Genomic DNA, 22,255 nt, shown 5'->3' on the forward strand with positions numbered 1-22,255 from the left:
CTGTAACATTGTTTGGGAAAATTTATTAGTAGGAACATCAGCATTTTATGTAACTCAGCAGATGATGGCTCACAGCAGATGATGAAAGTCCAACTTTCAATTACACCAACATTTTAAAGACCCAAAATATCGTGCTGACACTCTGAACTGTGATTCCAAAGCATACAAAAATAGAAAATATGTAGAAAGGACACACCTGAACACTGTGCTGTACACAAAGCAGTTTCAGGTGATGAGGACTCACAAGCTCTAACCTGCTCTAAAATTACCCTTCCACAGCACAATTACCCAGCCACATTCTCAAACATACATGCACTTCAGTACTCCAGAATCTGAGGTTAGATGCAAGAACTGGTTTTCAAAACACTGATCAGCACTCCCACACTTACTTAGCCAGGATGCCCACGCTCAGGACCAACTTGATGACTTCAGTGACACACACAGCCGTCGTGGAAAAGTAGAGCTCTGTCCCTACTGTCCTGGTGTACCGCAGTGCCACTGTGTACGTGGCAGCAACGAGGGTCATCACCGTGAGGCAGTACAGCTTGAACAGTAAGCTGACATTTTCTGAAACAAAACAGGACACTACTCAGCCTGACCCCCATTTAGATTTAAGAACTGAAACTGTGTGTTCTCCAGCTGGAGGGATGTATCAAACACCACTGTGTCAGCAGACAATAATTATAATGTTAGGAAACACTTCCCATAAAAAGGTTTTGGTTAAATTTTACAGCCTTCTCAAAGAAGCTTGTACAGGAACTCCAAGTGTTTGAAAATAAGATGCTCTCTTGCCCTCATAATTATCTGTCATTCTAGCAAAAACGAATCATACATTAATATTTATCTAACAACAATCAAAAAGTCTTTCTGTGCTTTCCTGCTCTTTAGCTGACAGTAGGCGCTCGCTCTGAAATGTCAGCTGATCCTCAACATGCCATATACTGAACTCTGACACAAAGAGCATTGGCAGACGAGCAAAATCAAAGAGAAGAAAAGTTCAGTATCAGCAAAGAAATCCAGCAAATCTTAATAAATAAGGCAGCATTTCCTTCATCTCTATTTTCCACCTAAGTTAGTAAAAGAAGATTTTGCTTTGAATGGTGATGGGAGTTCACTTGAAAAACTCCCTGCACAAAGGTCAAAGTTAAGGCTCTTCCAGTAAATTAAACCACAGGAGGACTGTGTATCATTTGTGTTTTCCCCTCTGTCTTCCCCACTGCTATTCTCCTACAACAGTAGCAGTAGCTGTAACAATTTTGACCTGGACCAACTACAATCCTGCAAAATTTAGGAGTTAGCCTGTCCAAGGTCTCCTGGTACAAGCCAGTTTTCCATCCATCTGCACTCCTCTAAGGCCTGAGAGTTCCATCAGGCCACTCCAGTGCATTCCCAAGGGGGAATGGCTGACCCTGCATCTGAACCAGCAAAGAGAACAGCACACAACTCCAAATGGGCTTTCTCTGCACAAAGGCAAGACCCAACACGAGACATCGGCAAATGTGCGGTTTCTACAAAATCCTTTTTCAAACTGGTAGGTTGTTGTTTGGCATCTCTCTGGTGAGTATTGGTCATCCAGTAGCATCTTCGGGTCCACTGTCATGTTCTAAACATACTAAAGAAATGTGTTTTAATTGGTGTTTGTGTACCTCTGCTGATTAGGGAATGAGATACAGGATAAGTAGTTTTGTAATAACATTGCTCATTTAATAAAGGAATGAGTTGCTGAATCCAGTGTGACCAATGCTTTGGTTCATGTTTCTTTCAAGCCAGAGATGTCTTCAATTACATAACATTTCTGCAAGGTACAGTTAATACCTCCTGCCACTGCAATCATTTAAATTAGCTACTTCCTTATAGATAAAAATCTTACCCACGTCAGTAACCACTTTTAAAAGGTAGAGCCAATTAGTTTTTGGACTAACAATGCTTAGAGAAGACTTACAAGATGTAACCTATTTTTAAATTGAATTTGGATTGTGGGGAGGGAATCCAAGGTCATAACAACCAGGAAATATAATTAACCCCATCTGGTTTTACAAAAACATATATTCTAATGATATTTCAGTGCTGATAGAAATTACATGAATGCTGTGATTTGATTTAAGCCTGTGCACCACCAAACTAAAGATAAACTTAATCCTTGCCTCTATTAACTACTCTTAAAAAAAAAGTCTTAGTTTGGCATTGAGTAAACCAAATGCAGCAAGACATAACAAATCTAGTATGTAGACTAGATAGTTCAGCATTATGTAAAAAGGTATTTGTAATTCCTTTCAGCCTGGATATTTCTTCAGCCTGGCTCATATGTCTGCATCAGCACCAGTGCAGTGAGGGGAACAGAAGAAAGCATAGCTGGTGCACCCATAACTTCTGCTGATAAATCTGAATTTACACACACCTAAAGAAAACAAGAGCTGGAAGAGGCTTTTGTTTTTTCCCAGTAAACCCCACCTGGAAGAAATGATTTCTAGCAAAAAGGGACCAGACAGGCCAAAAGCCTCAGGATACAAGAGCGGGCCTCCCACACATCTCCATGGCTCATCCAAGGGCTCCGCCAGGGCTCCTGGAAGGCAGCCCCGGGCCAAGCCTGGCATGGGAGCAGAGCCCGCTGCCTGCCAGGTTATCCGGGGTGGCAGGCTCTGGCACTCACTGCTGGGAGCTTCCTGCCCCTCACCCTTCCAAGCCCCTCGGCCCTGCCAAGCCAAGCGGGAGAGCCCTGGGCACGGCCCTCCATGGGGAGCTGGAAGAGGGGCAGGCAGCGCCTTCTGGGCGGATTTAAGCGCTCATGGCTTGCCCGAGGCTCTGGCTTCGGGACCGTGTGGGCTCTGGCCTTCTTGTACACAGAGCCACTGAGAATCAGGAAATCAATTAGGTTGGAAAAGACCTCTGGTGTCATCGAGTCTGACCTATGACCGAACAGCACCAAGTGAACTACACCGTGCCACGTCCAGTCTTTCCTTAAACACCTCCAGCGATGGTGACTGCACAACCTTCCTGGGCAGTGCATTCCAGCAACTAATCTCCCGTTCTGTGTACAAATTCCTCCTAATGTCCAACCTAAACACACTCCAATAGGCACCTGGGTGCGGTGGCGTTTCCAGGGACACCTGCGGCGCCCACGGGGTGGGTGCACGGGGTGTCCCTGTGCACTGCGGCCCGCGATAAGCCCCAAAGATGCTGCGCCACGGTCAGACGCTCCCAGAGGGGAACCGGCGGTGGGGGAGACGCGACTGTGGCTGAGGCGTCCCGGGGACCCGGCAAGCCCCGTACCGGGAGCACCCGCCGCCCACACGCCGGGGACGCAGCGCTACCACGCCGGGCGGAGAAGCTGCCGGGCGGCAGGAGGAGAGCGGGAGGGCGGGAAAGCAGGCGGCAAGAGCACCTCCTCAACGCGACCCCGCGTAGCCCCTTCCCCCCCTTCCCTCCCGTGGTGGTGGCGCCCGGTGCCACAGCCCCCAGCGGGAAGGACAGTTCCACTCCCTGTGGCAGGGGGGAGGCCGGGGGAGTCTGCGCGCGGGTCGCGTTTCCTCCGGGGGAAGCGGGTGGGAATTGTCCCTGTTCTCCGGCCGTGCGGCCCACCGGGAGCCGCGGGACCCACCGTGCGCCCTTTCGCCGCCGCCCTCACCTTTCGGAGCCGACATGGTGCTTGCCGAAGGCTCCAGGACCGCCGGGCCAGAGCCGCCCGCCGTGCCCCGCCGCTCCTCCCATCGCACCATAGAGTGCAACGCGGCCGCCCAGAGCGCCCCGCCGCCCGCGCCGAACCATCGAGTGGAGCTCCGTCCCGCCTGGATATCCTGGAGAGCATCCTGCTCCACCCGGCCGCTTTTCGGAACTGTTTCATTGGCAGCAAACATCCAGGAATCTCACACACGTATTTCTCGTTGCCAGCAGTAAGCTCGTAGCCACCGACACGTTTCTGCTGCGACAAAACTGAGATGGAGGTTACAGTTGTATTCCCCCGTATTTTACAGCACTGCAGTACCTTTTCCAGTGGAAAATAACAAAGTAGGATAAAATGAAATTTCAATAATCAGTTTACTTTTAAATAAAATGTATTTCTGGATTCTTGAAATACCAGTTTGTTGGTAAGGACTGTAACATAAAACCTCAAAGCAAATGATAATATAGAGAGATCACAGCAAGAAAAAAGGTTTAATAAAGAAGCGGCAGGGTATTTTTCTCTGGGGAAAAAAAAACCAACCAAAAACCTGCAGCTAGTAATTGCATTGATATTATAATTAATAAATCTAATCATTGGTGCCTGCTCATAATTTAAAAACATGGAGGAGCAGCACATCTAGCTGCTGCTGATTAGTTTATTTTCCCAACAGAGAAAATCACGTAGTCAAAAACCAGTTATCAAAGTTCTTAGTGCTGCCCTCATCCTCCTTTGTTTTTTTAATAATGCTCTGGGGATTCATCCCTGCTGTGTAACTTTCTAAAGTGAAGCCAGATACCTTGGAAAACAACAAGAGAATGCTATCCTGCACAATGCCACAGAAAAATCACTCAACAGCTTGAATCTTTGAGCTTCATTGTCAGAAAAGAAAGAAACTTGGAAACCTTAGCATGCCTTATGCAATCACAGTTGTGCATCTGGACAATGTGCAGATAGCCTCTTGAGGAAGTATTTAAAACAGATTCTTTTCATGACAATAAAGTACCCCCTTTTCCATTTGAGAAGATGTTTTATCCTGAAGCTCAAATAATTTGGGTTTTCACTAACAGAAATACTATCTGCTGTTGCATTGATCAGACCTGGCACATATTTCTTTGCCACAATGTCATAAAGCAAAAACATTTTCTTTGTTGTGCTTTAGTTTTAGCAAACACAAGCAAACCAGAACTGTCAGAAAAGTCCCCTGAAGTCAAGTTCCTATGGTTTGCAGTGTGTTCACCAGTACACTGTTTAGCCAAGAAATTGCTAGAGACCTAAAAGGGTGCCAGAACCCCCCAAGATAGATGCCCTCTTCTCTACCTCCCAGCCATGGTCTACACTCATTGGGTTGGGTTAAGGCCAGCCCAAGGACCCAGACTGGTTTCATTTTGTTGGTTTTGCCTTCTTGACAATTCTGTTCTAAGGCTGGAGCTGTGACATTTGAGTGCCTCTCCTGGCGTAAGTTTTTTCACTTACAGACAGTATTTCAACAAGCAATTGTTGCATTAAAACTTCAGTAAAATCTATGCTATGCATTTAAATGTTAGAAGTTAAAGTCCTTGGGAACATCTTGACTCTAAATTGCTATTTAAAATCTGTGCTTCAGGCTTATCACTTCTGTCACTTAATGCCAGTCAGCAGCCCCAACAGATAAGATAAATGAAATGGACCAACTGTTCCTGGAATGAACAGACACAGTAAAATGTTCAGTGTCTAAAATCAGATATATTATGGGATTTTTATATACACATTGAAGATGTGCCTTCAGGTTTCTCATTCTCACTTAGGTTTCATCCAGTGGTCTTGTTAAGTCTACTGTGATCAGATGAGTAGTGGGAGATGGCCCTCCTCGGAGACCTTTCAAGAAAATCTGGGGTTTGGGTACATTGCTTGAGTTGTCACGCTTAGTCTGGGTGCTAGCATCTTTTGGCACGTACACTTGGGTGAAGTTCTCTCTTCTCATGTGGCTGAGATCAGTCTGCGTGGAATGAGTTAACTTGCGGCGCAAGTTGGCCTAAAGACACAGAAAGAATCAGATTAAACAAAACTTTGTTTGAACATTTTAGCACCAGTATATACTCAGAGTGTTTGTCTATTTTACATCCGTGGGCTTCACAGAGCTGGAACATGGCCCACTTTACCCTCCTGTCAATACACGGTTGTGACTGATTTAGTAAGTCCTGAACTAACAGGATGTGTGAACAGCACTTTTAGGTAGCCCACACAATTTTAAATGAGTCTCTTAATAATTTCATACCATTGGTCATTGTTCTTCAAATTTTGTTAAATGCTTCACCTTTGTTTTGTTAGAATAAAATGTTTTCATGGCAAGTACTTCCAGTCGTTGTCTGGTTTCTGCCAAATGTGATGAGGTTTAGGGCTTGGTGTCACAAAATATCAGATACAAGTGAAAAAATGCTTTCTTACACCACACTGCTCACTAACCCCTTGATTAATTAATTTATGATTAGAACTGGTTATTCACAGAAATTGCTGTAGATACAACAACAAAACCACTTCTCACAAAGTGTTAACATTCCAAAGCCAGCACCTGAAACAAAAAAAAAATGTTCCTTATTCCACTGAGCCTTCTGTCAGCAACAATGTAAAACACTGTAAGTTATGATATAATGCTCTCCTCAAAATATACAAAATACAGTCTCATGTGCTGGAATTCAGACCTGTCCATGTAAGTGAGAAAGTCTCTGGAGTCCAGTCCAGTCAGTGAAGACTGGAGTCAGTGGAACCTAGAGAGTGATACAGCTGGCCAAATGTCCTAAATGTTGTAACAGAGCAAGTTAGAATATTCTCCGGACTCCACCACTCAGGTCTCTCTCTGCTGGAATAGAAGGTGAAGCACCTAAATGTAGGCACATTTTAGTACCTTAATCTACAACTGAATCTTATATGCAGAGTCATGAAGCAGAATCCAGAAAAGAACAATAAGAAAATTACAGAGGAGATAGCATGGGAAAAAAGACAATAATATTTTAAGTTTGGGTTTTTTTTCCCTGAGGGTTTTAATGACTGCATGTATGCTATTACAAGAACTGTGCTTGCACAGAGAAATAAATGTGAGCTAAAAATTTTACTTCAAACAGCATATAGATTTTCTAACAAAGTAATAGCTTAATATTTCATACCACAAGTTTTTTGGCTAAGTATGAACAACACAAAAGACCCCAAAGGCATGAGAGCTCATCCTCTAACAAAACCCACAAATGTGTCTGATGCTTCCCTAAAGTATCAAATTCATTGATGCACTGATAAACTATATTTATTATTTTTATCACTTTGATATTAAATGTTTTATCACCTCCATATTACAAATTAGCATAGTCAAAGCACTTTTGCATGAATTTGGGAGTTTTTCTTTCATCTCCACATCACTAATCTCACATTTGGACAGCTGAGGCTAAAATACCCTTAGTACTTTAAAGTACTTTTTTCTAAATATTTTTAACTAATGAGCTACTAATTTGTGTGTGAATGGTCTTCATTACTAGATATTGGAAAATACCCACTTCTGCTTATGCTGAAGAGCCACTGACCACATCTTATGTTTATTTATGTACTTTTTTTCCTTTGCAGAAGCAAAAGAGGCTTTTAGCTAGGCTTCTTTAAAACCTAATTGGCTTCTTTATATGCCTCAGTAACAACTATTTCTTAGAATCCTTTATGAGCTATCAACAATGGCAAGACACCTCAGTCCAAAATTTGGGTTTCCTTTTATAATGTTAGAGATTTCATGGCAAAAATAAAAACAGCAAGGAAATAGGCTACCCAGCAGACCGCAGGACTCCACAGTGCATCTGTTCACAGAAAAAAAACCCTTCAGTATTACAGTAAATTCACGAATACAAGCCGCACGGAATATAAGCCGCACTGCTGGTGTGTTGGCAAAATTGTTGCCTTTGTTAATAGATAAGCCGCACCCGGAATATTAGCCGCACTTTAGTTTGCAGCGAACTTTCACAAAGTCGTCATTTAGTAACACAATCGCGGGATCGCCGGGGCTTACTGGCTTACTGCCGACCTCGGAAACATTGTTTCCAAGTGAAAAAAGACACACCCTTTATTTACAAGCCGAAAAAGACAGGAACAATAGTGTGGTCATTTTGTGAGCATTCCCAATGGATCCGTGTTGCCTTTAAACAGCCACTTAGCCACGCAGGCAGGCAGCTGAGCTCCGAGCGGAGCCACATCTCCGTGCTGGCACAGGAGCGGCCGTTGCAGCCCCCGCAGCCGGGCGGGGGAAGGGGCCGTTGTAGCCCCCGCAGCCGGGCGGGGGGAGCGGCCGTTTTAGCCCCCGCAGCCGGGCGGGGGGAGCGGCCGTTTTAGCCCCCGCAGCCGGGCGGGGGGAGCGGCCGTTTTAGCCCTCGCAGCCGGGCGGGGGGAGCGGCCGTTTTAGCCCTCGCAGCCGGGCGGGGGGAGCGGCCGTTGTAACCCTCGCAGCCCGCGGGGGAAGCGGCCGTTTTAGCCCTCGCAGCCGGGCGGGGGGAGCGGCCGTTTTAGCCCTCGCAGCCGGGCGGGGGGAGCGGCCGTTTTAGCCCTCGCAGCCCGCGGGGGAAGCGGCCGTTTTAGCCCTCGCAGCCGGGCGGGGGAAGCGGCCGTTTTAGCCCTCGCAGCCGGGCGGGGGGAAGCGGCCGTTGCAGCCCTCGCAGCCCACGTGGGAAGCGGCCGTTGCAGCCCTCTCCCTGCGAGCCGAGTGGTCGTTCTACCCCTCTCCCTGCGGGGAGAGAGGCTCCCCCAGCCCTCTCCCTGCGAGCCCAGCCAGCCCCGTAGCCGCACAAGACTGAAAACACTTTAAAAAGTACAGAGAAATATCACACACTTTTATCGAACTGCCGAGGTAACTCGCCGAGGTAACTCACTCCGATAACACCCCCCGCCCCTCAGTAACGCCACCATCCACAGGCAGGCAATAAGCTGTTCTCTGATTGGTTCATCGTCGGAACAACGGGAAACCATGGATTTCAGACTGTTTTGGCTCGGGACTGGACCAGCATGATACTAGGTAAGGGCAGATATCACATTTTTGTCCATAGATTAGCCGCACCGGAATATTGGCCGCATTTCCGGGTTTCCACCAAAATTTTAGTCTTCTTGCTGCGGCTTGTATTCGTGAAATTACTGTATATTTTCAGTTGATATTGTTAACTGCAATATTCCCTGTACTGACAAGTTGTTCATTTTGATTGAATTGTGAAAATCAGGTGCTTGACCTTGACAACTACATGTGCTGGCAAACCCCAGAAAGAAGCTACTGAAATATTTACTGTTAATTTAAAAGTTTTTATGTATGTATGTGGTTAACCTTCTATGGACAGACTGTGATTTTCAATCCATCAGAAAATCCTGATAGTATGACAAATGGCTGCTCTCGCTTTTTTTTTACAAATAAATTATATAGTAGTATCTTCAACTCCTTAAATTGATTTGAACAACCTTAATATTCAATGCAATTCAATTCAAAACAACAAGCTCTTATTACATAAAGAAGAGAATTGAAAACTTTGAAATTAATAGATATTGCAGTAGAAGCGCTGCTCAAAAAACAGGGAAAATATGGAAGAAGTTAAAAAAGAAGTCTAGAAAAAAGGAGAGAAAATATCTCGAAAAAAATGAACCAGTTGTAATTAAGTGCATGTCTTTGAATAAAAGGTTAGATTTATGTTTCAAGGAACAAAAGTTAAGAATCATTTATTCTCAAATTTGTTATCCAGCAATGAAAATCTGGTAATAACAGTACAAACCAATTTTATAGCTTTTCTTCTCAGTTCCCATTCATTCCATTCATAGGATGTCACAATAGTTGGAGGCAAGATATGAGTATCAGTTTGACTACCACTGTCACGTTTTTGGGGTAGTTTCAGTGAACTTCTGTTTGCATTTCTGGCCTGGATGAAAAGAAACAACCAAAGCCAAGTAAGGCATTGAGAAGAATACTGAGAAATAGCATACGGGTATGCAACTTTATAGAGACCTGCAAATCCCAGGTGGATAATGATTTTTACATTCAACAATATTTTTGTTCCCCATGCCCCCACTAAAAGGAATACATTAAGTATCTGATGGATTTAATTTCTGACAGAAAACCCTTGAGGCAGAGGCCACAGCTGAATTGCAGGCTCCTGCCTACCTAGTGAGTGATTAATCGTAGGATTTTGGAAAAAAAGGGTCCCACCAGCACCAGTATATTATGATGCAGGCATCTCAGTTTGTCTTCATGAATCACATATCATAACTGGGAGAAGTGCACACATCTCTGCTACAGCTGGGATATAAACTGTGTTTCAAACGAAGGGCTATTCTTTTCACTCCTAGGGATCTAAAATTCACAAGTGGATCACAGAGAATGTTGTCTATAAATCCAAATCAAGTCTTTGAATTTCACATAGTAACACCATGACATTCATTACTAATGACTCCCCTATGAGTCTTCTTTTATTTTGTAATATGTTCCATAGCTCCTGTCCCTAAACACCACTACACCCCCATCCAGCACACATGGATGGACTGCTAAGCTAAAACTCCAGTTAACATGATATCTGACATATCTTTTGTTGCATTTATTTACTGGTCCTTTAAACTACTTTTGCAAAAATGAGGAAAAGAAACATCAGACACAAGACCTGCCAAGGCTATGGACTAACAGCTTTTATCACTGTCAGAAAGCTTTGGATCTACATATTCTCCTATGAATAGATAAGGCGAGAATGACATAAAGTAGTTTCTTCAACACTCTGAAGACCTGGAAAAGATGGACCTTCAGACAGGCAGAGGATTTTACTTCATTCCTAAAGATGGCTATCATCTGTTCTCTTTTAGAGAGGACAGACCAACCAGTGGCGCAGCAGCTGTTCAGCAAGAGGCATGAGCAATGTGTACCTGTGCATGTGGAACAAGGTATTCAAACTGATGATGCAGCTCAAGCAGTTGAATTAGCTCTGCATATTGTTTTGCTTTTTCTACATTCAATTGAATGAACTTATCTGGATTTTGAGCAAAGAGGTATGCAGCTTCTTTTGAACTGAAAACATAATATTTCTCCTTGTGTTTCAAAATTCCAATAGCAGGATTTCCTAAAAACAAGAAGCCAACGCAAAATAAGCTCCACAAATTAAAATAACGAACAGTTTGATATCCAATTCAAAAGACATTTGTAATCAAGATTCTGTGTTTCCCTTAAGTTAGTTTCACAACCTTCTTTTTCTGAACTCAGTATAAAGCCTTGAAAGCAAGCTTTTTTTAAAATATAGAAAAGTCTATTTTGTTAGGCCAGTAAAACTGCTTTTGATCAGTTTACATCCAGCATACCTTGGGTGCATGTCTCCAAAAAACTACAGATAAAACCCATATAGCAAAGGCATAAGAAACCAGTCTCTACCCTCAAATGTTTCCCCTAAAATCTCCAGCAAATATCTGATTGCAGATCAGTAGTGCATTTATACTAAAGGGCATAACACTGAGATAACTGAAGAAGCAGATAAAGCAGCTGGGAAGCTGAACAATAAATTAACAGAGAAAATGAAGTGTCAATAAACGCCAAATAACTTATATAGGAAAACACAAACTGATTTTAAGGACAGTGGCATGTTGGGCTTTAGATGTCATTGCCCAGGAAAGACCAGAATCACCATAGAGAGTGCCTTAAAAATACTCAGTCAAAAAAGGAGTTATTAGTATGCAAACAGAGGAAGAGAAGAAAACCAACATTATAACAACCTGTAGGCTACTTTTGTAATAATACATTTTGTTCCAACACAACAGAACAAGTAAAAGGGAGGTAGGAGTGATCAAAGGCTTGTGATACTTTTCACAGAAGGAGAGGTTAAAGAAAGAAGCTTCCTCAACATTAAAAAGAAAAAATAAATAATATGATAGGGGGTTATAAAACCATTCATTGTGTGCAATATAAAATTACTATTTAGTGATTTTCCTAAAAGAACGACTATCAAGTCTTTGTTGAAATTATTAAGCCAGAGCTTAAAACCATCTCAAAAAGAGGTACCTTTTCCTAGCATATATAATTATAATTGTGAGGCTCTTGAGAATAAGAATATCCCATGACATAGTCTAGTTGGATTCCAAAATCAATTAGATAAATGAAAAACGTCTTTGAAGGATTATTCAACAGAAGGTTACAGACTCAACATTAATCAGAGGAAGGATATAATTAAGGAAGGATCACTGCAACTTGAATTTCTCATAATTTTAAAGTCTTCATGACTATCCATGTGCAGTAGCCAGATATAGGGCTAGAGAGACCTTCAATCCAACTCAGGACAACTGTTCTCATGTGCAATACTAAGTAAGTGTAAGTAAATTACATAGCCAGTAAAATATCTATTCTTTAACACTGCCAAGTTAATGGCCAAATTTTCCTCCCAAACTCCCATAGGTTCAAAAAAATTCTATATGGACAGGTTCTACAAATGAGCCTAGAGACCAAATATTCCTACGATTAGTTGACTTAATCAAGTGCACTTTTGCATTCTTTTCAGGAAAGATTTTTAGTACCTTGTTATGATTACAGTAATTTCACAATTATAAGCCGCACCATTTTGACTAAAATTTTGCTCCGAACCCGAAGTGCGGCTTGTAATCAGGTGTGGCTTATATATGGACAAAGAACGAAAAGTTGCTCTTTTAGTTTGGAGGACAGGTGTCTGCTGAGAAAGGCAGGAACTTCTCTTTGAAATGGAGAATGTAAACCCCCTCCCTCCAAATTATTATAATTTTGAAATCAAGGGGCTTTCAGGCAAAAATATGGGAATTAGGAATAACAGTTCTTTCCTAGGGAAATTAAAATAGAAATACAGTACTACAAAGAAACAAACTCCAAACCCTGACAAAGTCAGAGTACAACCTGACACCTCATCAAGCAGGGTGTTGGTAGCAGTTTGATTAAATGGTGGTTGCAGTCCTTTTGCAGTGACAGATGTGATTCAGTTGAAGCAGTGCTCCTGTAGAAGGTGCAGTTTTCCTCCGGAGGTCCTTTGGTGATGTGGAGAAATCTGGTTTTCCTCTGGAGTGCAGTGGAGAAAGGGGCTCCCTTAGTGTCCCAAAACCTCTGTTTTTATTTTGGTAAGAAATGTTGGGCTTTTCCCCCTGGCTGGAGCAACTTCCAATGGGATGCAGTAATTTTATCAGTCACACAGTGGGACTCAATGGGCCCTTAGCAGAAAATGACTCGCTGGAGGAAGGATGGGTTGTGAAAAGATAAAGAACAATGCCCCGCCTGGTTTCAATGGATGGCCCATTAGCAGAGTATCTCACACGGAGATAAGGATCACTGCCCCCACCCTCAACAGTTGGTGATAGAACAGATACCTTTTATCACACTCTGTATTGTAACGTGCGGCTTATATATGGACAAAAAACAAAAAGCTGCTGACACCCGGAAATGCGGCTTATACTCAGTGCGGCTTATAATCGGGAAATTACACATATGAGGTAGGCATGAATGGCTAGGTTTGCAACATATGGATACACAAAACAGAAGGAATCGCCATTTCCCTATGCCTGCATTATAGCACATGAACAACTGTAACCAAACCTGTATTCAGCTGCGGTGTAGGTTATACAGATGCACATAAAGCAGGAAGAAACATTTCACCATCCTGTCTTGTTTCTGCCCCTGCTTGCTCTTCAAGCCCTCTTGCCTTCTACTAAGGGAAGTTTATTTGTTTATTTAAAAGAAGATATTTTAACAAGGGAAATATGTTATCTGGGGTGAAAATTGTAAATGTGGAAAAACAGCATTCCAGCTTTGACATAAGAGGATGCATTCAGAATGCCTTTACATTTTCCCTAATCCTTGTGTAAATACATAGTATGGAAAATGTCTAACTACAAAGCATACCTTGTAGAGTGATACCTTTCACACCAATTGAATGTGCACAGAAACCATGGTACTGGATTAGTAATTGATCAAAATTATCAGTAGTCTCTGGAAAAAGCCATTCTTGGTTCTTGAAATCAGAAACACTCACTTTGGTTCCTAGGAAAAGACAGAACAAAGGAAGGACTTCAGTATTAAAATATCCCATGTCTAAAAGCAAATAATATTACAGGATGATCAGATTACTCTGGTTTTCACAGAATGACCTGCAGTGCCAGAACCCAAAAGCCAAACTTTAGTCCTGGCTTGAGAGAGAATCTATTGAAAATCAGTCCTGCAAGAACCTTCTTTAGTAGCATTAGTTTTCTTTGAAAACATTGGACAGCAAAAGGAAGATAATGTTTTATTCTTTGATTTTTTTTTTTTCACTCACCCATGCATTACATATTCCCTGGCATAAAACTTGGTTCCTAGGGATACCATCTTACAAACAAACTCTTCTGGTAACCAAAGCCCCATTTGTTTTTACCCTACCCCTCAATTTCTGAAGTTCTCAAAGGTATAAAAAGACATACATACACTCAAAAATGTTTACAAAAAATTATAACTATTCTCTGATCATTCTGCCATTTTTGTAAGGTACACTTGTATCTAGAAGCTCTATTTTAATTTTACATGTCAAAATAAAATTCCAAGCAACACTACATGAAAATGTAAATCTACAAGGCTTATTTTAACCTACTGTGCAAATTCTGAGTATTAAAGAATCAATATATAGTACCTTCTGTAAAGCACCTATCGTAAAGAAAATTCAAACTACAAAATCTTGTAAAATACAGGAAAATCAAAAAGTTTCAATTTTCCATACCCATGGTTTCTTTTATCCTTTCCTCATCACTTTTTACAGTCACTCCTTCCAGAAGAGATGTTAGCATTTCCTCTGGAAAAAGCTGTGATTGGATTTCCAAGAATTGTTGCAGATCATTAGCCATATTTGTGAGGAAGCTTAGCAGCAGCATTTCATCCTGAAAGCTGGTCCAAAGATTAGAAAGTTCCATGAACAGAGGCTAGAACATAAAGAAAATTATCTGAAATGCATATTTGTTTTATGTCTACAGTGTAACCCAAGCACTGTCCACAACAATCTCAACTATGAACAAAGCAGGGCTGATCTCCAAGGCCTTCAGCAACCAGAAATTCCAGTGGAACTCAGGGACACTGTAAGAGAAGCTTCCATCATTTGCTTCCACCTTAAGCACATATATCCAGCATGTCAACCCACAGGCAAGAGTAGTACTTTTCTATATTTTACTCCAGACCCTTTCTCAAATAAATGCACTCTGTGACCATGCTTTGAGTGTAACCCTTCACTGACAGTACAGTTTTATAACCAAAAATATGGTGTACAGGAGTAAGGACCAGAAGGAACATACTTGATCAAACACCACACCTATATACAAACTATCAGGTTTTGTTATTTTGTCTGCCCTGCTTCCAGAGTGACTTAGTACCACAAGACCCCAGGCCATCATATGTGTCAAATGAAAGGGGTGCAGGCCTCTTCAGTGGTCCAGGATTCAGGGCAAAATTGAAGGTTCCCCTTCCCAGCACTGACAGGCTGTTGGCATATAGGTGTAGGCACATAAAGAAGCAGCCTGTAAGCTTTAAGTTTAAATGCTGTTTTCAATGACAGTGACATAAAATGTGCCCTGTTACATCTAAACACACAGAGAGCACTTACAGGAAGAGATTCCACCAATCTGAAAAGTACACTTAACCACTATGCATGTTAACAACATGATCCTAACAGTAGCCAACAGTCAGCTCTGGAATTCATCACATCAGCTAATGCTGTGGAAATGTTATGGTTACAAAAATGGAAGAAACTAAATGAAGATCAAAAACATTCTTAATAGAATAAACAAAGAATATTAATGAAATGTACTATTTTTCCTAAAACAAATGTTTACTACAAATATAGGCCTTTTTCTATGCTTTTTAAAAGACAGAATGCTCTGCTTCTCTACCTCTGTAGAGGATCCAGCTTGTCAGCAACAAGCAAAAGAAAAGTTATTTAAATGGTGTGTTAATAGAAAAATCTCTACCTGAAATTTCTGTCTGAAATTAAGAGGCATTATATATTCTGTCTTGAGCAGAGAAGACAAAACAACTAACCAACTAGAAGAGAAAAAAAATATCTAGGAAGGCAGCAAACAAAAATAGACAGCTTTTAAGGAAAAGGGTAAGGCGTATCAGTCGGAAGAGGAAAAACTGCTTTGAGTAGCTGGACAAGGGGGGAAAATGTTCACCAAATGAGAACATCTGGTTTATGAAATCAAAAGCATACATAAATTGAAGCTTGGATTTTTCAGTTAAAGTGCCGTTCCCCTGAGTTTCCAGCTTGGATGCTCTTATGGGAAGTGTGAAAAATACTCTGAGTAGATGGGGGTCATGATCTTCCTCTTCCTCCACATCAGGCTTTATTTTGCTTTCTTAGCTTGAAATGTTGAATGTTGAAAAATAACGTAAAATATGCATGAAACTATATGTTGATGAAGAACCAGCACAAGGAATTGGAATGATAATCAAATCACACAAAATAACAAACTCTTACATGAAAAGCAAATTGAATGAAGCTGGTTTCTAGCATATTTCTCTCCCACTTCCTTTATAACATGCCAGCATAATAATCCCAGCTTTTCACAGACTCATCAAGCAGCCTCCCTTATAATACCTGTAGTTCACAGCACCTGTTCCCCTCTAATAACTCCTTGCCATATCCTGTAGCTCCCAATGAAGGGTGCAACAGAACAGAACAGTCCTTCAGTGGCTGCTCACTAGCCAGACAGAACATAAACCATTTCAGACCTGATCTTGGGGAGGCTCTAATTGTGTGTCTCTAGTTGCTCTTTTTTTTTCCCCACAAAACTTGCAGAAAATGACATACTTTGATATCTTTGGACTCTGACAAATGTGACTGAAACTTGCCAACAGGTTCAGAAGCTACGGGGAGGGGAAAAGAGGCTAACACCCCCATCACAGAAACACAGTTTCTTTAAAAAAATTATATCAGTGACTCATACTGTAATTACAGGGATTGCTTTCTGAGAGAACTTTAAAAAAATCACACTCTGACGTGCTTTTTTCTGCAATCATTATGTTCCTAAAGTTTCTGCAAGGAACAGGAAAGAATATTTACACACACAAAAAAGGAAGATGTTACTATAAATCTAAAATACTGACAAACAACTCAAGACACTTACAGTAAAATACCATTTCATTCCTTTGCTCCCTTTTTTTATCTTGCCTTTTTCTTACCTTAAGAGCAAGTCTTTTAGTTGCCCCTTCAAAAATCACAGATGATAATGTAATAGAGAGAAAATATGTAGCCTCTTTCTAAACATAAACTATTCAAAAACACACCAGCAAAGTATCCAATAATTTTTTTCTACTGAAGAAGTAATGGATTTTCCATTCATAATACTTACAAAAACTTCTTTGAACTCTATGGAAGTCTTCTCCTCCACTGCGTTTTTCAATACCATCACTGCTGCTTCAAACTGAACATTCAACGATTCAACTTCTCGAGCACTTGTAATTATATTAGACTGGAAAGAGAACTCCAGGTAAGATATATCATACTCCAAAAATCAAGTATTTAGTAATAAGTATTTACCTGGGCCTCTTCTTTCAACTATTTTCAGAACAATGGTTTTAGGGAACAAAATGTACTATAGCATTCCACAAAATATATATTTCCTTAAATGTTCAGGTGTTCAGGCACTTCACTCACACTCAATTTTTATAGAAAATCCTCTACATTTTCCCAATGAAGAGAAAAAACCAAAATCAACAAAAAAAACCCCTTTTTCCAGTGCCTTATACAGGAAAGACTAATTAAAACCTGCAATTTCTCAAAATTGAAAATGAAAAGCTCTTCATTGACAAAACAAGAATTTAAATTGTATTCTTCACAAAGACTTTTGATGACTCCATATATTTTGATTTATAGCTTGATTAAGGAGATTTTTTTCTCTCACACCTTTTGGGGCAGAGAATCAGAATGTAAACAACTGTTTAACGGTGGACTTAGCAGTGCCAGGCTAATAGGTTAATGGTTGGACTTGATGATTTTAAAGATATTTTCAAACTAAACAATCTATGGCTCTTTATCTAGAGATATATTTTATTTTGTTTCATTTTTTTCTGAATAATTTTTCTTATATTTCTGTCCTGTGAAAGTAGGTAACTTGAAGATATTCCATCTGCAATAAAAGTCCACAGCATATAACACAATGATATCCCACCTGAAGGATGCAAAGGAAAGCTTCATACTGTCTCACATTGAACAGTGCTTCTTTTAATTTCAAAGAGCTAAGCTGGAAGTGTCTGTGGGGGTTTTCCTGCATGGATTCCAGCAGGGCCGTGTAGCGGTAGGCTAGCAGCTGGCAGGAATGCAGACGTTCATCGAGAGTCCGTGTGGCTGATGGAATTGCTTCATTCAGGATATCTGGCACTATTCACATAGGATAAGTACAAAATATGTATAAAAAGAATTAATTAAATCATTATCAAATGGTTAAAGTGCAATATTTAAACATAATGGTCTTCTGATAAAATTTTGATTTCTACATTTTGTCCTTATATCCATGCATTTCCAAATACTTGCGAACCAGATTCAACCACCCTATCTCACTAGTAAGGCTGTTTCAAATATTTAGAATTACAGGTGTGGAAATACCAGAGTCAAGTCAAGGAATGTGAGAAAACTTGCTTTATAGTAGATTCAACTCTGTTGCTACAACTGACATGGGTTTCCTGAGAGAATCTGCACAAATTTCAATTCTCTGTTTCCTAATTTTTAAAATACCAATAACAATAACAGGCCTCCTTGAGATGGGAAATTATTGGAGCAGCTCGAGTGAAAAAGTCCAGGAAGAATGAATTGGGAATACCCAGCTCAAATGCAGTTGTTTACTTACAGTCATCAATGCTGCTTCCTCCTTTCTGGCACTGCTTGTTGTACAAACGAATTCCTGAGATTACCATGGCAAGATCTTTCAGCTGTTGTTCTTTGTCCTTCTTACTGAGTGAGATGAAAGTACTCATCTCTGTCTGGGGGAATACACTCTGCAAGGCAGCTATAAGCATTACAAAGTGGGAGAAAACCCTCAATATAAGGGAACAGAAAAGAAAACCATTAAATAAGCAAAAATAGCCTCTCCTAAACAAATGCAAAAAGTAGGAAATCTATGGAATTTACACTTCAAGGCTGAGCAGTGACAGCTTGGATAGTAAGCATTCATCACAGTTTACCACATTTCTATCTAAATATCAGCAAAGAGAATGCAAAATTTTATTTTTCAAGAAGAAAACTCAATTTCACAGCTGGGAGCTTACTGACCTGTTACCTCCCTGACAGCCTCAATATCTGTTGGGGATCCCAGGCCAGAGCTCAGCAGTGCATAGGTAATGATCTTTTGATATACATTCTCCATGTTCTCTTGTGCATGTGGACCACTCTCTGTGATAGCTCTAACCACAGGAGCCAGTTTTCCTTCCAGAACACGCTTCTGCTCACTCAGTAATTCATCTAGGAAAGAAGGACACTTAGAAAGTGCTATCTAAATTCTTTCAAATTTGGCTTATACAGAGGGTGCAATCCACTTCCACAGCCAGAGCACCAACTTAGGGTTTCTGAAGCACAGGTATGTGGAAGAGATGTTCACAGTACCACACCATTAGAGTTAAAAACAACAGAGTTAAACATTAATATAATTAGCATGATTAACATCAGGCAGTAGAGTCCTGAGAACTGTTCAGGCCAAATTAAACAGCAAGTCTCTGGCTCTCTGGGCTCCTCTGACTGTGACTGTAGCAGGAATTAACTTACACATATTTCAAACACACCTGAGGTTACATGCTCAAGTCTGAATACTACTCAGGATTTCAAAAACTTGCTGGAGTTACTGAGCTTACAGAGTTCAGAGGATTTAGGAGCAGCTCCCAGTGTTGCTAATTTTTGGTTTTAATCCATGCTAACAGGAAAACATTTTCATTATCCCCCCACAGAGAAATGCTTTTTTGACATCTATTCTTGTTCTGTGTCTTCTATTTCCCAGACAGCCTCCACTGTCCCTTTGAGATCTGAAAATACACTTACAACAGAGGCATCTTCCCCATCTCATTTTATTTTCACATTCTCATTCTCAGGAAATTACTACTGATGAGACAAAAATGTAGTCAGTTAAAACTGTAACTGGCTGTTCAAGATTACTCAATTTTCCCAATTGATATTGATAAAATACTAGTTCTGGGTTCCTTCAGACACACAGGTGCAGGTGCAGGCTTTTCTTGCCAAAGGCAGCTAACCACTGAACCTGAAAGTGTAATTGTCCTCAAGCAATCTAATACGTTATATTCAGTAAATTACTCAGACAGCATGAGAAGATTGTACTCTCAAATCTAATGTACACTTTTCCCCACTATATACATACTGAAACATCAGACTCCTGTACAGTAAATTTTCCCTGGGACTTTAATTTTGCTTTACTGCCAGGATTCATTTAACAGAAATTATTATTATTATTAAATTATGAACTCAGCATCAACTTCTATGAAAACGTATTTGAAATTACCTCGGTTTGCATAGTTCATATCAAAGTAAACTTGCATCTTAATTGTGCTTAGGGATGGGTTTGTTGTGTCAAGCAGTCTCGTAACACAGAGCTGAAAAGAGAGTCAGAGAAGTGAGTTCTTTCTCATCTTCTGGGGAAACATCTGAACTGATAGTGATCTACTACAGTTTTCACAAGAGCCCCCTCGATACATTTCTCCCCATATAAAGCTTTTCTAAGGCTTTATTTATGGAAACATACTCCAGTCTTTAGCTACAGAGCCATGAGAATAAAGTAGCACCACAATTTTGAAAGTGTTCATGTCATTTTAGTTACAGGAACAGGTAGCAAATAATGCTATAGTCTTAGGTAAGTACTGACTCTCAACATCATGTCAGAATTACCTGGATAAGATCCTGCATATCATTTTCTGTAAGGATTCGATCCATATTAAAGTCATTTCTTGGATCTAAAACAACAGCTTTCACCTAGAGATTGCCAAAAGAAAGATAATTATTTACATCTCAAAATATCATTTTTACAACTCACTTTTTATTTTCTGAAAAATCTCAGATGCATTCAATATTTCTTTACTATTCCTTTTTATCCATTTCAGTCTTTGAAACAAAATTACTTCGCTTCACATCTAGCCAGTTTCAATCTCAGTTCTCAGGAACAAGTGAAGAAAAAATCTTTTTGTGATACAAATATTTAAATATAGCTCTTTTAAAAATTACTTGGAAAATATTTTCCTAAGTAACATTTTTTGAAAATCCATCATGGTTGTTTATGAACTTCTAAGTTGGTTATATGCCTCGGTATAAACATTTACTATTTGAATAAAAAGCCCATAGTGCTTTGTATGCAGGAAAACATGTGCATGTTTGCATTTGGTGTTCGTGCTGGGTGTCTTGCCACCCACTTGTATGAATTTTTTAATCATTACAATTTTCCTGCTTAATCTGCTTTTGAGCCAAATCTATTTTCTAAAGCTGCAGTGTCACCTTTAGGGGAAAAAAATCCACATTATCAGTACTGCTGTGGACTATTTACATTTACAAGTTTATCAAGAGCTGATTATGAATAAAAAAGGAACCTAGCCCATCTTTCTTTAGACACAGCTTTGCAGGCATATGCAGACTATATTCTGCAGCAGTGCTGTGTCTCCTAAGTGATGCCGAAATGTAAAATGTTTTTAGGATACTTTTAGTTGTCTACCAAGTACAATACTGAGACTGATTACATTAAATTTTCACCTTAAACTGGAGCCCACTCCTTCAAATATTCAGCCCATTTACACTACCTGGCCCTGTCTGAGCAAGAAACAAACAAAATTATCTATCATAATAGAGGGAGAAGGTAAACTTCGAAGAACAAATATAGCTGCTGCATTACACATTCACATATGCATAAGACATTCATCAGTGAATGAAGAAACATTATCAAAATTCGGTAACATTTCTCTTTTTCACTTCTGGAAAAAAAAACAAAAAACAAAAACCCCAAAAAGAGCAAACAACAAAAAGCCAGTAGTTTATCTGCCTGCAAAAGAAAACTGAGAAAGAGCTCTGAGTTGGAGTTCAGAATGTTTCCAGGACTCAGGACCTGCAGCCTTCTTGGAGCATCATATTCACATAAGATTTCAGGGGAATAAAATACTTTCCCATGTTTTTTAGGTCCCTATACTGGATGTCGCTGAATGCCCCTTAAAAGTTTCTTCCTACAGGCAATTGGAAACCAAGGCATTTCCAAGCTCAGGTCACCCCGAAAGCCTCAGCTGTCGCCAGCCCCTGAACGCTTCCTGCCGCGCTTACCATGAAGGCCACCAAGGTTTCCGAGTGGCTTTGTCCCTGGGCAGCGCACTCCAGGCCCACTTGGCGGATGATTCTCTTGATGACACTTTGGGTCCGCTCGCCGGACATGTTGGCCAAGCACACGTGCCTTAGCCGGGTTACACTACTTCAGCGAGGGTCCCTCCTCTGCCGACACGCTGTCCCGACACCCAAGCCGCCCGGAGCCGCTCGCCCCGCGCCGGCCGCTGGCCACGGGCGGGAGCGGCCGCGGCCCCGCGCAGCCCCGGGCGTTGCCATGGGGACGCGGCCCGGCCCGGCCTGCCGGGAGAGCGGCGAGGGC

The 22,255-nt window shown here is 41.0% G+C and overlaps 3 protein-coding genes across 5 annotated transcripts in view; all 3 read right to left on the reverse strand.

The window, feature by feature from the left end:
• The window catches only part of SLC35A1 (solute carrier family 35 member A1), a 16,004-nt gene extending 12,150 nt beyond the window's left edge, over positions 1–3,854 (reverse strand). The window contains exons 1-2 of the mRNA XM_033055322.2: positions 3,626–3,854; positions 390–567 (exon numbers count right to left, since the gene is read on the reverse strand). Coding sequence (XP_032911213.1) covers positions 390–567; positions 3,626–3,854 — 407 coding nt within the window. The remainder of the gene's footprint in view (positions 1–389; positions 568–3,625) is intronic.
• On the reverse strand, positions 3,842–22,157 carry CFAP206 (cilia and flagella associated protein 206). 3 transcript variants are annotated; one of them, XM_033055317.1, is made up of 13 exons: positions 21,937–22,157; positions 20,527–20,610; positions 20,144–20,234; positions 18,910–19,098; positions 18,488–18,646; positions 17,813–18,021; positions 16,994–17,113; positions 14,374–14,572; positions 13,527–13,664; positions 10,550–10,743; positions 9,415–9,558; positions 5,596–5,672; positions 3,842–3,930 (listed from the first exon to the last, which is right to left on the reverse strand). In XM_033055317.1, exons 1-13 carry the CDS (start codon positions 22,042–22,044, stop codon positions 3,864–3,866), a joined length of 1,779 nt encoding a protein of 592 aa, XP_032911208.1. In that variant the 5' UTR covers positions 22,045–22,157; the 3' UTR covers positions 3,842–3,863. The 3 variants fall into 3 exon arrangements, with proteins under 3 accessions (XP_032911208.1, XP_032911207.1, XP_032911206.1); XM_033055316.1 differs by having other exon boundaries at positions 3,848–3,930; positions 5,442–5,672; XM_033055315.1 differs by lacking the exon at positions 3,842–3,930 and having other exon boundaries at positions 4,669–5,672.
• Positions 20,585–22,255, reverse strand: part of SMIM8 (small integral membrane protein 8) — a 30,108-nt gene continuing 28,437 nt past the window's right edge. The window contains exon 4 of the mRNA XM_033055328.1: positions 20,585–20,610. The gene's annotated coding sequence lies outside the window, so the exon portion shown is untranslated. The remainder of the gene's footprint in view (positions 20,611–22,255) is intronic.

The sequence above is a fragment of the Catharus ustulatus genome, chromosome 3 (assembly GCF_009819885.2).
Source record: "Catharus ustulatus isolate bCatUst1 chromosome 3, bCatUst1.pri.v2, whole genome shotgun sequence".
In the NCBI taxonomy this organism is placed as follows: Eukaryota; Metazoa; Chordata; class Aves; order Passeriformes; family Turdidae; genus Catharus; species Catharus ustulatus.

What these genes read in the sequence shown, in the direction of transcription:
- CFAP206 (XM_033055316.1), bottom strand. Translation starts at nt 22,044, where the DNA reads ATGTCCGGCGAGCGGACCCAAAGTGTCATCAAGAGAATCATCCGCCAA. An exon ending in AGGAAGCAGCATTGATGACT is followed by an intron (nt 18,022 to 18,487) that starts GTAAGTAAACAA and finishes CTATGTGAATAG; the next exon opens with TGCCAGATATCCTGAATGAA. An exon ending in ACCTTGTTCCACATGCACAG is followed by an intron (nt 9,559 to 10,549) that starts GTACACATTGCT and finishes CTTTTCATCCAG; the next exon opens with GCCAGAAATGCAAACAGAAG.